Source organism: Rhinolophus ferrumequinum, chromosome 8 (assembly GCF_004115265.2).
Source record: "Rhinolophus ferrumequinum isolate MPI-CBG mRhiFer1 chromosome 8, mRhiFer1_v1.p, whole genome shotgun sequence".
Lineage (NCBI taxonomy): Eukaryota > Metazoa > Chordata > Mammalia > Chiroptera > Rhinolophidae > Rhinolophus > Rhinolophus ferrumequinum.
The window spans coordinates 39,017,591-39,034,111 of NC_046291.1; the positions used below are offsets into that span (position 1 = coordinate 39,017,591).

Genomic DNA, 16,521 nt, shown 5'->3' on the forward strand with positions numbered 1-16,521 from the left:
GGGCGCCAGGTTCAGGCTTTCCTGTGCCTGAGAAAGGGCAGTACCGGTGTTTATAAGGGAGACGAGGAGCGTACCGGCTACTGTCGGTCGCGAGGAAGGTGGGTGCATTGCTCACCGATCCCCACTGATCCTGTCCTGGCTGCATTTACCGCAGCTGTTCTCTGCGAATAGGTGGATCATGTCCCTGGATGTCCTCTTCCCCAGGGGAACAATAAAAGTTCCAGTGTTTATTCGCTCTTTTTCCCCATTTTTCCATTAGTATGATAGGGAAAGAACCTGCTTAAACATCCAGAAAGTTTTAGAACGGGGGATTTGGGAGCTGAAACTAGACACTTGGCAGTGTGGAAATACAAGGGTGCTTTAGTGATGAACTGCTGTTATTTGGGGGATAGTAGGATTTGAGGAGATCCCTTTATGATAAACCTGTGACAAAAAGGTAGATTAAATCGAGAAATTGTAATTAATGGATGAAATAGGTATTAGGTTGCGATCGTTTTGGTCGAGATGTTCTTTTAAGATGAGCTTTATGAGACTATTTGTTGCTAAACTAGACGACTAAATCTAGTTTTTGGTGTGTGTTTTATGGCAACTCTTGTTTTCCAACTAAATGATTACATTTGAAAGGTGTTTCAAAAAAATGGAACCCATTTATTTTTATGTTATGTTTTCGCTTTATCCTTTCATTTTTTTAAACCACATTTTGTCTTAATTTTAGCTGTCAAAAAAATCCATAGCACTTTTCAGAGGACTATTCCGTGTAGCTATTGTATATTAGCTGTTTTATAAAGAATAATGAACGGTAGCAACAGCATGAAAGTAATAGTAATACTAAAAATTTTTATATTGGAGTTCTCTGTTTTATCCCTTGGAGAGCATTTTATTCATTCATACTGTTATTTATATTATATAAATTATATAATTGCATAACAGATTGCTACAGCCTTTAGAAATTTTTACTAACTTTTACAAAACATTCCTATAATTTTATAAAACTGTATGTTGAAATATAAACCAAGCTTTAAGAATTTTGCTTAACTGAATGGGTTGGTGGCTAATGTCAGTTTCAAATAATGAGTTTATTTCTCTAATTCTTTTCAAGGAATTATCTATAGAGTAAGTATGCTAATATTGAATAAGACAGCACGAGTTTTTTCTAACCCATCAAAAAGGAAAATTTATGAATATTTAAGAAGTTTTAATTTTCATCCTGGAAAAGTATTTCTTCATAAACTAGTATTGGGAATTGAAACTAGTTGTGATGATACAGCAGCTGCTGTGGTGGATGAAACTGGAAATGTTCTGGGAGAAGCAATACATTCCCAAACTGAAGTTCATTTAAAGTAAGTAGACATTATCTTGCTAGTTTCCACTTTTTTGGGAAAAAGTACAATGAAATAATTCTTTTGTATTTATCATATATAAAAGTCAAATTTTACGAGCTAATTTCTTCTTTTGTGCAAAAGCTCTTAATGACTACTGTTGAAAACCTTAAACTGGCCTTTAAGGCTCTCACTTGGCTGAGAGATTAATTTTCCTAAAATCCAATTTTACCCTGTCCTTTCCTTGTTGAAGACTTCTTCCTTAGAATGCTTCTCAAGATTATTTTGATGATTTCCTTCATCAAGTAAATCCATAGGAGTTTGTTGTGTACAATTTTGAACAGAGACATTATACCCTTAATCACTACATATTGAGTTCTTATAGTACGCTACATTATAAGACACACATACTTTAAAATACTTGACTTACTAATATTTTTAGCTATATAATGATTAATTTGAAAACATGCCTTCAGCTATAACATATGACTTTACTTCCTCTATTTTTCACAATCTTAAAATTATAAAAAGCTTTTTTTTTATTTCTTTCAGAACAGGTGGGATTATTCCTCCAGTAGCTCAACAGCTTCACAGAGAAAATATTCAACGAATAGTGCAAGAAGCTCTCTCTGTCAGTAAAGTCTCTCCAAGTGAACTCTCAGCAATTGCAACTACCATAAAACCAGGACTTGCTTTAAGTTTAGGAGTAGGCTTATCATTTAGCTTACAGCTGGTTGACAAATTTAAAAAGCCTTTCATTCCCATTCATCATATGGAGGCTCATGCACTTACTATTAGGTTGACAAATAAAGTAGAATTTCCCTTTTTAGTTCTTTTGATTTCTGGAGGTCATTGTCTATTGGCATTAGTTAGAGGAGTTTCGGATTTTCTGCTTCTTGGAAAGTCTTTGGACATCGCACCGGGTGACATGCTCGACAAGGTAATTACTTAATAATTTCTTCTTTCTTTTTTGTTAAAGTGTCAGTTTCATTCAATTAGATAGTAATAGATGCACTACTACAATTCATCTAAATACTTCTGAATAATATCATATTAGACTGAAAATGTATGTGTACTAAGACAAAAAGAAAAAGAGTAGTCCTTAGTTTATGAAAGATTCTTTCTTACCCATTCCAAATAAAATGATAGGAGATTTACATTAGCACATAAAGGCTCAAATAGTTTGCAGATGCAGTTATGTTTTTAACAAATAGTATAATATTGTGTGCAACAAAGTATTTTGTAAAGTGTAAAGCACTGTAAAAATGAAATAAGAGGATATATAAAGATAACAACAATATTAAAGATGCACAAAATTCTGTGGTTATCACAATTGCTAATACCATCAACAGCAGATTTCTTTTTCCTTTGTTTTAGAATCCTACAGAGCCTACTGCCATATACAAAAATCCTGCTGCCAACAGCTGAAATGATTGGAAGAAATAGGGCAGGTTTTTATTTTTGAACTTCATCATTGAGCAGTCATTGTTAACTTCAAACCTACTTTCCATTCCCAATAGAAGAGCAAAAGTAGATAGGGAGGCAGTGATTGCCCACTATTGATCAGATTGTTAGAAGGAGCAAGACTGCTTCTATTGACCACCACCTGTAGTCCACATTTGCAAAAGTATAGCATGTTGTATTCATCCAGGTTTTTGTTTGTTTTTAGTAAAATTCATTTCCTTGCATCTTGGTTTCAAAATGCAATTTTGTGTTTATTTTTGACAGGTAGCAAGAAGACTTTCCTTAATAAAACATCCAGAGTGCTCCACCATGAGTGGTGGGAAGGCTATAGAACATTTGGCTAAACAAGGAAATAAACTGCATTTTGATTTCAAACCTCCCATGCAACGTGCTAAAAATTGTGATTTTTCTTTTACTGGACTTCAGCACATTATTGATAAGACAGTAATGCAAAAGGAAAAAGAGGAAGGTATATTTCTAAATAGTAAAGTTGGACAAATAAGTAATTCTGGGTTGTGTCTAAAAACATCCGCTCCTTTCTACAGGTATTGAGAAGGGGCAAATCCTATCTTCAGCTGCGGACATTGCTGCTGCAGTACAGCACACAACAGCATGTCACATCGCAAAAAGAACACATCGTGCTATTCTGTTTTGCAAGCAAAAAGCCTTGTTATCTCAAAGTAATGCAGTACTGGTAAGTTTTCTCATCTCATCTTGGAATAGTAGTAACACTTTACAGTATGTTACTTGCAAGAGCTTAACTGATCCTGTGCATGGAATGAAAAAGTCTTTATGCCATATGCTAGCCCAGACAGTATAAAATATGCAGAATAAAGACTTAACAGCCATTTCTTGTACAGGTGTGGCAGCTTTATGAATCATCTAGACAGCCTGTGTGCCAAAAAAGTCCAAGGCTGCATCTTCTCATTGAATGTAAAAGAAGGTTTACAATAAGAAATGAAATGCAGTAGCTGGTGTCTTTATTTTTAGAAAAATAGGCTGATTTTCTTCAAATGTGTTCCCTTGATGAAATCCCTTTAATGTGTTTAAACGCCTTGATAAACTTCTTGTTTAACTGTATCTTAAACTTCATTCTTTAGAAAATTATAAAGTGAGAAAATATTTAAATGATGGTAGGTTGACAAAATGGAATTTTACATGAATATCAAAGATAATAGTTTTTTAAGAATTATGTAGTAAAATGAAAAAAATGCTTATAAGTAAAAACTGCAGTCTAAATTATTGTACTGATTGTAATTTTAAAAGTTTAGAATATACAAAAATGATAGTAATGAATATATGCTGATATTGAAATTTTTGATGACTTTTTTTCTTTTCCAAATTTTCATTATACAAATATATCACTTGCCCATTATTCATCTATCAAAATATAATGTTTTCTTATTGTGTAATGCTGCGGTTTTCCCCAGGTGTAGTTAACAGCTTGGCTCATATCCATATGTGGTATTTGTTAATTTTGGTGTTCTCAATTCCTTCAGGTTGTATCTGGAGGAGTTGCAAGTAACTTATATATCCGAAAAGCTCTGGAAATTGTAGCAAATGCAACACAATGCACTTTGTTGTGTCCTCCTCCCAAACTGTGCACTGACAACGGCATTATGATTGCATGGTAAGCCACTCATAATTATGTAAATATTAATTGCTAGTTCATCATGCTAATTCTTCTTTAAATCTTGGGCTATTTATTTTATTTTAATGATTCTTATTTAGGAATGGTATTGAAAGATTGCGTGCTGGCTTGGGCATTTTATACGACACAGAAGGCATCCGCTATGAACCAAAGTACGTAGTACCAATCATAATCTTTATGCAAGTTGCATTATCAAAGTCAAAGCCTGGATTTTGCTTTTACATGAGTATGTGAGGTTTTCATTCACATTCTGGTGGTACTTGAAGAAAGGATACATTAATTTCTTTCATAAACATAGGAGGTAGATATCTTATAAGAAATATTTTTGCTACCATATCAAATTATAAAAAATTTGACAAATCATAGGTTAGAAACAGGCGGTGGGTAAGGATGATGAATTCCTTCATTTGGGATCAGAATGAAAACCATGTCCATGGGCTGGACCTTTGAAATGTCAAGACCATCTCAGCTAGTATGCTGGGAAACCTAAGGAAAATGTGCAAAAAGGATTTGGGTATGAGACTGGGTTGTGTATGTGCTCTTCTACCCGCAGCTGAGAAATGGCCAAAAGATAGCTGTTTCTGCAAGCCTTATTTCATCTCACAAATCAAAGTTCCAAAGAATAGCATAGTTTTTCAATTGATTATCAAATTCTGGTCTAAGTTAATGCTGGAATAGTAAAAATATTAAAAGTAAAGGATGATTATTATGTTTCATAATCTAATAATTCTATTTTTAACATTTTTTCATCTGATGTTTTAAAATTTTTCAGCGTTGTAGTCCATAACTGGCGCTACAAGAACCACAGACTCTTATGGCTGATTATAAATAAACAGAGTTTAGTTTGTAGTGGCAGAAGAAACCCCCCCATGTTGATGTTGATGACCTAGCCTTTGGTAGAATATATTGTCTAATCCAGTGGTGCCTTCTTTTTGGCAGTGTTGAGGCTGGAGAGGATGGCTTTTTCTAAGCTGGGGTACAGTTGAAGCATTAGATCGGGTAACACAGTAAAAAAGCAGAAATCTGAGGTCAAAAATATTTACTGAGGAAAAACAAAGAGCATAGAACCTAAGACCTCTCCTGCTCACAGTGACAAAGGAAGGTAGAAAAGGAATAAACCAGATTTTGAAACCTCAGAGAAGAATCAGTAGAAACCTGGGGAATTTCTAAAGTAGGAATGAATTCAGGCTTGACTTTATCTGTATGATAAATTATTTTCACCCTTTTAGCTTTGTAGAGAATTATAAGACATTTTTTGTTATTTCTCTATTTTAAGTTTTTAATTATTTACACTATTTGAGAGCAGTAGAATTTTCTTTGAAAACATGTCAATCCCCAAAGTCATCGAGTTGTATATTAAATATGTATAGCTTTTTACATGTTAAATATACCTCAAAGTGGTTAAAAAAAAAATCTCCAAATTTAGATTTATTAATGGAACTAGACTTTTTTCACCCATTATTTTGGTTTGATTTTTCACTGTATTTGTATCTATTCAAGAACTATCATGATATACAATTAATTATACATTAGATTCATAAATTGTTAGGGTTCTAAGTAAATAGTCTGCAAAACTAGTGACAGATCAGGAAGCAAATGCTTGAAATAATGTGATTTGTCTGATTATGATGCAGATGTCCTCTTGGAATAGATATATCTAAAGAAGTTGGAGAAGCTGCCATAAAAGTACCACGATTAAAAATGGAGATTTGATTTTTGCTTTTCAAAAAATGCCTAAAGGTAGTATTTCAACCAAAAAAATTCAGTGTTGATTTTTTTCTTTTTGTATATCAAATTGTAGGACATATATAATATTGTTCATCAAGATTTTCTTTTGTTATTCCTTTTCTTATGTTTGATGTTTTACCTGTTCTTCTGAGAGACTGTAATAGTATGTTAATAGTCTTAGAAGGGAATATAAATTTGTTTATCAAAAACCAAAGTAAAACATCTTATAGGGGAAAGAATGTACTGATGTTGACAGGTAGAAAAACAAACCTGTAAGGAGAAATACAGTGATTCTGCTAAATCTTGGCCCAGTATTATACAGGCCTAGATCTTTTCCCCCTTTCTCATTGCAGGGTAATAGAAGCTTTTTGTTGTTGTTGTTGGCTTCTGCTAAAACATTAGTCTGACTTTTCCAATGCAAGAGCAATTTTAGAAAGGGAGCCAGGTCAAGATCATGTCAAATCAATGCATTCTTAATCAAGACCAAAGGTGACTTTCTCCAACAGAATGTACATTATTAATTATAAAAATATAGGTATCTTCTCCAGAGCAAATGGAATGTCTGCATTTCTTAAAACCCATCTGAGATTTTAAGAAATATAACATGCAAGTACTTTCTCATTTTGTATTTTACTTTTTAGTTGACCACATATATTTATATGTATTATATTAGAAATTATATGTAATTGACTAAAATACAAGATGAAAAGGCTTATGTTTTTGTTTTGCATTATTTCCTTTGAATCTGAAACATTGTACTGCAGGTATCATAAATTTATCACTTCTTTTATTTCTTTTTGCCTCCATTAAAGGAACTTTGAATATAAGGACAATGTTACTGTCTGTTTAATTTCTTTTGAGAGATTTTACCAGTAGAGATTTGTATTATGTCATCCATACAGGAGCAAGTTTCTAACTTTCTAGTCAGTCAGTGACTTGCTTTATTAAGAAACTAGGAAGTAAGGATAAAAATCTAGAATGAAAAGATTTCTTATTTTAATCCTGCCTTAAGGTGTCCTCCCTTTTGGGAAATTCCATAAGTAATTCTTTTCTTTAGAATCATAGAGTTTTGTTTCATGATCATCCATTTTATCCTGGAAATAGAAAATATAATTTATATGAGGGAACATACACAAACAGCCAATATTTATAGAGCTTTGCATTATTTGATGTTGAGGTATAGATATGGTTTGTAAATATAATTTAAAAGAAACAATAATTTGTGAATCACATTTTACATTTGGATTTGTGTTCTGTATTATGTGGATCTGAATTCAAAGAGAAGAATTATTTTCTGTGGCTATTACAATCAGAGTATACATAAACTATGGAAGAAAATTGACCAAAATTTCTTCCCACTATCACAAATATTGTAAAATAGGGATATCTATAATCTAAGTTTTTAAAATTTCAAAGTATCAATATTGTTCCAGGTACTACAAGCACACATGTTAAAATTGGGTTCATGATATAAATAAGGGAAACTACAGATAAAGAAAATGAGCAAATTCTGGAAGCATTGCATATCTTTAGGCCTTTCAATACTTAGCTATAAGGAATGAAGGAAGGAAGGGAAAGAAGAAAGAGAAAGATGGTAAGGAAAAGGAAAAGGAGAAATACTGAACTCTATATAGTGGCAAGCATATGTGCCAAAGTTAGCTTATAGTACAGGTAAGACGCAAGCAATTTGCTGAAACGCTCTGTATCTTAAGGCCTTTCTTATCTTATATATAATGTTAAAAAATAACAAGAAAATGCAGGGTAATAAAAATAATCTTTACAGGGGGGCTGTACTTTAGGAGAACTACCGTAAGTACTAGGAGTCATAGGATGGTATGGCTAGGCCAAGATACTCAGGGAATGTCTATGTTATTGAATACAAAGAAACCCTAATTCTCAACCCTGAAAATACTCTTAAAATATAGTCTTTAGCCCATCAGAAGCTAGTTGAAAAGCTCAAAATTTGCTGTCAAGAGGCTTTTTTTTTAATTTACAGAGGCTTAATATTTCCATTGATATGAATTCTTATGCTTAATGGTACTGAATAAATGACACAGTTTCTTATCATTTGAACTGTGTATCCCTTTTTAATATAAAATATACCATTCCTCCCTCACAATTCCTATGTTTTAGTCCATCTACCAGAAAGTTGTGACTTGGAGCAATTAAGAGAATTTAGAATTGAATTTGAAGATTAAAGAGGTCTCCTGTTGTACAGTGGTTAAGAGCTTAGGCTTTGGACTCTGGCACATAGTCCTAAGTACACGTAGCTGCCATCATCACCATCACTGTTGTGTTAAGGCATGTTGCAGAAATTAACTGCTAATTAAAATATATGTTCAGTGCAGCCCAGGTAAACCATATGAAGACACTGAGCAACATGGATAGAGAAAAAGGGACTTTAAAGGACACAGGGAAGCCCAGCTTGCTTTTGTATAAAATCTCTCTGCTGCTGTAAAACAGGAAAAGCAGACATACATCAAAACTCCCATCTACTGGAAACATCATGTGATTCTAAGCCACAAAGAGTATCACCCTTTCCAAGCGCAAACCAAAGGTACTCAATACATTTGGAGAATGGTCAACACTGATTGCCACATTTTTTAGGCATACTTTTGTACTTGATGGGTAATGAATTCAGATTTTTTAAAATTAAATGTTTTAAAAGAGTACATTTTAGGTTTTGGAACCCTCATGCGTTTTTTTAGTGTTTATCAGCAAATATCTCAATGTATTACAGAGTACTAATATGTGGGCTACTTTGAATCCGGGCTTTTTAGCCCAGCATACCAATTAAAAAAATATTTCTAACAATTGATACATACATATACTAATTATGCCACTCGTGTCAGTTGCTATGTATTAATAATTTTAAGCACAGGTATTCTATTTCAGAAAATTCTACTTATTTTTTGAAACCATAACTCTGATTTGATTTTAATTTAAGGGAAATCTGTTAAATATCAAGAACTTCCATTAAGAAAGATTATACTCAGTTATGTCGTGTATTTTACCACAATTAAAAACAAAAATGTAACACGATTGCTCAGGAATCCTTTCACGCTAAAATGCTTTTATTGACCTTCTGCAGACTCCGAATTAGCTTTCTGGACATGTTTCCCAAGTTCGTTCAAAAACACTGTTCTTGGTCTTGATACTTTTATGATATCTGATGAAGTTGCAGATGAAAAGGAAAAAATATTATGGGAAACAGTGGCCTTTTTAGTTGTTTTGAAGAGTCCCATGAAGTTAGTTACAGGAGACATTAAAGTCAAAGAATCTCTTGGTTGAATTTTAGGTTTTAATTTTCTTCTGTGATCTTTCCCTGAAAATTAGAGAACCACAATTAAATGTCTCATAAGAACCCTAGGCATAGTCTCATTGCCTTCAGTTCTGTATAGTTCTATTTTCTTTACATCACTAAAACATATTAAGAGAACAGATCAGTAGCATCCAGACTTGTAGGGGTGCAAAAATCTTTGGGGACCAATACATGGTTGCCAACTTTTTAGTATGCCAAGTTGCTACTAATACAAGAACAAATGCCAACCATCATTAAATATTTTGTAAAAGAAGGGATATTTTAACACCAAAAGAAAGTGTAAAAGGCATTATCTCAAAATGACAGACTTTACATTGAATGAAATTAACTTTATCGGAAACTTGCTACATTGTCCTTATTTTTCTTATGTTACTACAAACCTGTGAAAACTTCATAGACCATTACTGATACACAGATTGTTATTTAGAAACCAGTATTAAAGTGTGGAAAGAATGAGACTGACTTTATTCTTGTGTATAAATTAACTAAAGGAGCTATACAAAAACAGACATTTTTCTACCCATGATATTCAGAAGTATAGACTCCCTTATACACCTAGCTTCCCTCAGATATGAAATGAATAAATGAAGTTCTTTCCTCTCCTTTTGTTCTCTCTCCCTACTCTCTCCCTTTCCATTTGTGACTGCAGCAAACTGATTTTGACTTCTGAATGGTACTATCTGTTTTTGGCTATAGGACAATATACCGTGTTTCCCCGAAAATAAAACCTACCCGGACCATCAGCTCTAATGCATCTTTTGGAGCAAAAAGTAATATAATACCTGGTCTTATTTTAATATAATATAAAACTGGGTCTTATATAAGACCCGGTCTTATACTAATTTTTGCTCCAAAAGATGCATTAGAGCTGATGGTCCGGCTAGGTCTTATTTTCAGGGAAGTATCGTACAAAGTAAGACTGATTTTGGTCCTACGCTAAGCCAACATGAACAAGCACTAAGCATATATGAAATCAATAAGTAATTTATTTTTCCTATCACATGTCTAATAGGAATTGATAAGTAACATTATAAGATCTGGACTCTGATTTTGCAGGCCTAGGCTACTCAACCATCATTTACCAACTAAAACTATATGTGAAAGTATACAGAGTATCAATGGAAAAACATGTGTCTCTGCCCTAAGAATTTATTAGACAAGTTGTACATTGAACAGAACAATAGCAAGGTCCTAATTTAAGTCATACTTACATGTTGTTTCAGTAATGACTTATTTCTGTGTATGGCTTGTGAGAAAAAGCTAAGAGGGATTTCTGTCAAGTGATGTTAGTAGGGAAAGCCTTAAAAGAAATGATTAACATTGGCTTGTAAATGGGAAGATATTTCAGGTATACAGAATTACAAAAGCAAAAGTTTACAGATAAACATTTTTTTCATAGCCTCTACATTTTGAATTTTTAGAAATGGAACACAGAAGGCTAGAAGGTAGCTCAAGAAAAAAAGAAAAATCAATTACCTTTTTTAAAGACAGGAATTACGGATGGTCCTCCATTTTTCTCCAGACTAAAAGGAAAACATTTTTATCAAAAAAGCTAGAAATGTATAAAGACTTAGTATACCAGGGACCATGTTTAATGCTGAATGGTCTAATTTATACATGTTACCTGTACTAACGTTGTCTGTAAGTAGTTTATATTCAATCACTCATTTATAACTTAAAACACCTGGAATGTTAAATCTGCTTGACGTGATCAGGGAAAGCTTCATGGAAGAAAAACACTTCGTCTGGGTTTTGAAGAAAATAGGTCTTTAAGGCTGAGGTGGGGGAGGGTATTCCAGACAGAGGTAATAGGGTATGAAAGATTACAGTACTATAAAACAGTATGGCATGTTCAGAGGGCACTAAGTAGTCTGATGTCGTCGGAATTAAAGGTATCTGGAGACGTGAAGGAAGATAAGGTGGAGAATAAAGATCAGGTCATTTTATGCATTAAGAATATGAGGAAATTTGAACTTTATTTTCAAAGTACTGGGTTACCAATGAAGTGTTTCAAGCCAAAGAACAGCAAGGTGAACCTAAGTGAATGTGTGTGTCTTTTTGTGGCTTTAAAGGAGTATTTTAATCATCCTGGACATGTAACATATAAATGCGGTATTGCAAAATCCCCTAGTAATAAAATAAGCCTTAATTAAAGTTAATGTATTAAGGGTAGTTATCACAAATTATTCCTGGTTAATTTGATGAGGAACAGTTGCTGTTATGAACTTTAATGAGGCACAGGCCTCAATCTGTTCATATGCCAACTTCATGTTCTATATCGTGTAACATGAAACTAGCTAGTGTTAATCTTATTTTCATACAGGGTCAGTTAACACCAGTACAATATGTCTCTCTACATACTTCAAAATTTGTACATCCAGTTTTTCTAATCTCCCATTCTTGGTGCTGGATGGGGGACAATAGAGGTGGTGTATGATGCTCCAAAAAAAAAAAAAAAAAAAAAAGCCATAAAGCTATTATGATCCCAACCACAATCAATCTACTTTCTGTTTCCAGTTGGCATCAAGGAATATTTTGTGGAAGGGTATGTTTATCCATTCCAAAGGTTCCAAACTTGTTTTCATAATCTTTTAATGCATTTCCCATGGTTTTATTTAAACCTACCTCCTTCACAGGATTATTATTAATAATAAGGGGAATAGTTCATATAAGTACTCTGAGGAAAGTGCGAAGCACTATTAGTTATAGGAATAATTATTTGCTCACCAGTTCCACCTCAGTTGGTAACCATTCTTAAAAGTTTGCTAACCACCGGTCACTGCTTATTTATAACCCTGGAAGTTGAATGTTCACAACTCTAAGGGGCGCCATTCACATCATAGTCATTGTAGATTTGTGTAGTTGCTTCAACCGTTTTCCAGCAGATGGCACTAAAGTGTCCTGAGGGAGGGACCCCTTTTTCTAACTCCCAAAAAGTTGCCATATGGGCTACCTGTGGAAGTGACTACAAAATACATTATTTATCCTAAAGTAATTTTTTCAAAGACTAAATATTTTTTTTACATTGTCAATTGTAGCTATTGCAATTTAGATTTCCCTGGCTTTTTATATAAAATTATGTAGTAAGTTTTTAATTTTTCAAATAATTCAAATTAAAGTGACTCTGAAGATATATTTTTCTCTATACACTTAAAATTGATTTTTAGAACCATGATACACTATTGTATCCTATTCTTTTCTATTATTGTAAAGATAATATAGCTTGAGTAGTTCTGTTTCCTTTATATAAATAGTGCTATTTGCAGAGACATAATTCCGCTACGTTTATGGAAGGAAATATACCCATTGTAGGAGATTCTCTTCTCTTTTTTCAGAAATTTAAGTTCATGATGAAACTACAATACTGATGCCAAATCCTCTAAATACATGCCTGGCAAACTTTGGCATGACGCCAGCCACTGAGTGCGATTTAGCCCTCTTTCCACGCTGGGAGTTTGCCCTAACTTTGGATTAAGTCCCAAACTCCCATTTGATGCCAAGGTCATGGCGGTGTTCCTGGTTGGCGCAGAACTCTCAAATGACCCCAGTCTACCCAAAAATGCCTTCCTGGATCAGATGTGGAAGCAACCAGTCTCCCAAAACTTTTCTGAAATGTGAATAATCCAAGCAAGACAGGATCCCCAGACAGGATCCCCCAGATCTTGTATTCTTGTCTGCACTCACAATTCTGTTTCAGTCCAATTCTGTTGGAATGAAAACAGGCTTTGGCAATGGACAGTTAGAATGAAGTTTATCCTTTGGTATAAAAGGCATATATTCATATCAAGGGTAGTTCCCCTTGTTTGAGTTTCCATCACTACTGCAACTTCAAATATAGGCACAATACCTTAAAGAAGGAAGTCCCACTTTTTGTTGTATTTGAAATTCCTTTAAAAATGCTGGGTTAATACTTGCATCTCTGCTGATATTATTTGTTATACGGAGGAACTGATTAGGCTTATTCCTGCATTCCTTTAATAGGATGCGGAAAGCATTTGCATTGTAAGTTAAGTAGCCAAGAGCACAGGAGCAAGCTGCACGAACCTAAATGAGGAAGAAACAATTCCTCCTTAATCATTGAGCTTTGTTCGTAAAATATCTAACCCGGTGCTCTCATCAGATATTTCATAGGACAGTCGCTGTAGCTGTGTACAGCAAACATGTATGCCAACCAATGGCAATCAGCCATATTTTTAGAGAGTGTCAACTGCCATTGATTTCTAGTAGTTGTTCTTAGTTCTGACTACATTTTAGAATGACCAGGAGTTTTTGTTGTTGTTGATGTTGTTTTTTTTTTTTTTTAAGCCCACCACCTGTATCAGACTCATCAGACTCTTGGAGTAGAATATAGGCATTTACACTGTTTTTGAAGTGCCATAGGCGATTCTAATGTGCAGTGAAAAGAAGAGCCATTGAACTTGAACTATGATAGTGGGTCTCAAACTTGATTGTGCTTGAATCACCTGGATAGGTATAAAAATTACTCAGGCCTGGGTTCTACCTCCCACCCCAGAAACTCTGATTTAATTATTTTGGGGTGCAGCCTATACATCACTATTTTTAAAAACTGCTCAGGTATTAGGAAACCAGGCAAGAGCCTATAGGATAAAATTAAGTTAAAAATAAGGCACTCAGGAAAGGAACTTAATTTTCTACTGGCAAAAACAAAGAAGCAAGAACAAGTATTAGGCCCCAGGACTCCAGAAAAAGTTCTTTCCTTCTTTGAAGGAAATACCCTTGGTCTGTGACCCTGAAATAATTAGGTTGTTCGTATGATTAATTAAAGTATACTCCTGGGCAGTTCTTAGGAAAATCTGTTAGTGGTGGCATAAGAAATGCCATACAATGAACATAAACCAGGCCGATGCAGGGTACCTGAGGGTTAACATTGGTCTTCACATTGGCATATGACTGCTGCATATGCCCATGTATTTTCCACGCCTTGAACAGTCGTTTTCAGTATATAGTTCCTGGAACAGCAGCTACAGCTTCTGGGAACTTGTTAGAAACGCACATTCTAGGGCCTATTCCTGATGTATTAGATCAGAAACTCTGGGAATGGAGCCCAGAATCTACGGTGTAACAGGTTTCTCAGGTGACTGCAGTGTACCCTAAAGTTGGAGCAACACTGCCTTACACTCTGGGGGGAAAAGCGTCGGGGAACACTCGGAGGAAAACCACTATGGCGAGCCTGGCATTCCACACACGCCCTCATCTCTAACCTGGCGTGGCAGATAAGAAAAATTGTCCAGTGGATTTCACTTTCATTCGTTCCAAATAATCATAGAAATGACTTAGTGAGATCACAAAAACTAACCAGTTTTTGTGAAATATTTTATATTTTAATCGTAAATTTCTGATTTGTACTGATTTGTAGCTTCAATCTTAAACATCAAAGTTAAAACAAATGCACACATTGTGTGGGAACCACGATTGTGGATGGTGGATGTATTACTAGAAAAATCATCTCTTTGAGTTCGTAATATGAACTTTTATATAAGACAGTCAACTTGTGGAGAAATTAGCCCACAGACATGAGAGGCAAATTATATGAGAATATTCAATTTCAGAATTATTTTTAGTTTTACCTCTTCTTTTCCTGAATACAAATGATAGCAGAGCTGTTGGACTGTCCCTAATGTGGTAAATGCTTCTGGAATACCAGCTCTAGAATGAGCCAGGCTAGCGATTAAATTCCCTATAAATTAAACAAGAAAAAAAATGTGTTAGTTGATATAAACTGATCTACTGTGCTATTGTTTATTTTCATGTAGCATTAAAAAGGTTAGAGTCACAAGACATCTTTGTTTATGAAGAAGTGCTGAGAAAAAGCGTTTATGTTAAATGTAGAATAAACTTTCCCCAAAATTATGGTTTGGTTTTCTGTCACAAACAGTAAAAGTCAAATAGGTTTATTTAAGAAGTTTTCTTCCCCATGGCTTCAGAATATTTTAAGGTTTCAGGGTTTGTTTTTTTTTCCTTTTTCTTTTTTCCTTTTTCCTTTTTTTGGCATATGACTTTAATTAAAGTTTATTGGAATGACAATTGTTAGTAAAGTTACATAGGTTTCAGGTGTACAATTCTGTAATACATCATCTATATATCACATTGTGTGTTCACCACCCAGAATCAGTTCTCCTTCCATCACCATATATTTGATCCCGTTTACCCTCATCTACCACCTCCCCTCCCTGCTTACATCTGGTAACCACTAAACTATTGTCTGTGTCTATGAGTTTTTGTTTCTGTATTTGTCTTATTCCTGTGTTGCTTTCAGTTTTAATCCCACATATCAGTGAAATCATGTGGTTCTCTACTTTTTCTGACTTATTTCGCTTAGCATAATAATCTCAAGATCCATCCATATTGTCTCAAATGGTACTATTTCATCTTTTCTTATGGCAGGATAGTATTCCATTGTGTAGATATACCACAACTTCTTTATCCAGTCATCTATTAAAGGACCCTTTGGTTGTTTCCATGTCTTGGCCACCGTAAATAAAGCTGCAATGAACATCGGAGCACTTTATCTTTATGGATAAATGTTTTCAGATTTTTTTGGATAGATACCCAGGAGAGGGATTACTGGGTCATATAGTATTTTTAAAAAATAATTGTGAACATAATGATTGAACAACCTTAATATGTCCTTTTTGCAGTTTAAATGGCTTTGAGTTAAGAGGAACTTAATGGTATTTTAAAATCAAACAATGTGTTGCTTAGTGAAGTTTAAATTCACTGATGTTCTTGCCATGAAAAGAAATAGTTTGGGATTAAAAATAAGTGATCCGGTAAATAAATAATGTGCAACTACCAACTTAAAACAATTTCACTCAAATTGTTGTTTTATTTTTAGAGCTTTCATGTGATATTCTTTCACAATACTGTTGCTATGTTGGAATAAGTGTAACACACATTTTAAGAGATAAATAAATGTATTTTTACCTGTGTAGGTGGATACTTTATTGAGATATTAGCTGGGTTTTTGTTCTTCTTGTATTTTTGCCCCCTCCATTATAAGCCAAGAAGACCTTTGT

At 34.1% G+C, this 16,521-nt stretch overlaps 2 protein-coding genes across 2 annotated transcripts in view; one reads left to right on the forward strand and one right to left on the reverse strand.

Moving 5' to 3' along the window:
• Positions 1-6: 6 nt before the first annotated feature.
• Positions 7-6,923, forward strand: OSGEPL1 (O-sialoglycoprotein endopeptidase like 1). Its single transcript, XM_033111586.1, has 8 exons — positions 7-98; positions 1,100-1,340; positions 1,872-2,259; positions 3,048-3,252; positions 3,329-3,477; positions 4,283-4,413; positions 4,515-4,586; positions 6,069-6,923. The coding sequence occupies exons 2-8, from the start codon at positions 1,120-1,122 to the stop codon at positions 6,145-6,147; spliced, it is 1,245 nt and encodes a 414-aa protein (XP_032967477.1). The 5' UTR covers positions 7-98; positions 1,100-1,119; the 3' UTR covers positions 6,148-6,923.
• A 2,252-nt stretch (positions 6,924-9,175) lies between these two features.
• Positions 9,176-16,521, reverse strand: part of ANKAR (ankyrin and armadillo repeat containing) — a 50,658-nt gene continuing 43,312 nt past the window's right edge. Inside the window, exons 19-22 of the mRNA XM_033112336.1 lie at positions 15,073-15,182; positions 13,332-13,528; positions 10,961-11,007; positions 9,176-9,487 (exon numbers count right to left, since the gene is read on the reverse strand). Coding sequence (XP_032968227.1) covers positions 9,237-9,487; positions 10,961-11,007; positions 13,332-13,528; positions 15,073-15,182 — 605 coding nt within the window. The 3' untranslated portion in view covers positions 9,176-9,236. The remainder of the gene's footprint in view (positions 9,488-10,960; positions 11,008-13,331; positions 13,529-15,072; positions 15,183-16,521) is intronic.

Bases quoted from the DNA above. Each gene is read 5' to 3' on its own strand.
- OSGEPL1 (XM_033111586.1), top strand. From the start codon at position 1,120: ATGCTAATATTGAATAAGACAGCACGAGTTTTTTCTAACCCATCAAAA. The intron at 2,260-3,047 runs GTAATTACTTAA...TATTTTTGACAG, and splicing joins CGGGTGACATGCTCGACAAG to GTAGCAAGAAGACTTTCCTT. The intron at 3,478-4,282 runs GTAAGTTTTCTC...CAATTCCTTCAG, and splicing joins CTCAAAGTAATGCAGTACTG to GTTGTATCTGGAGGAGTTGC.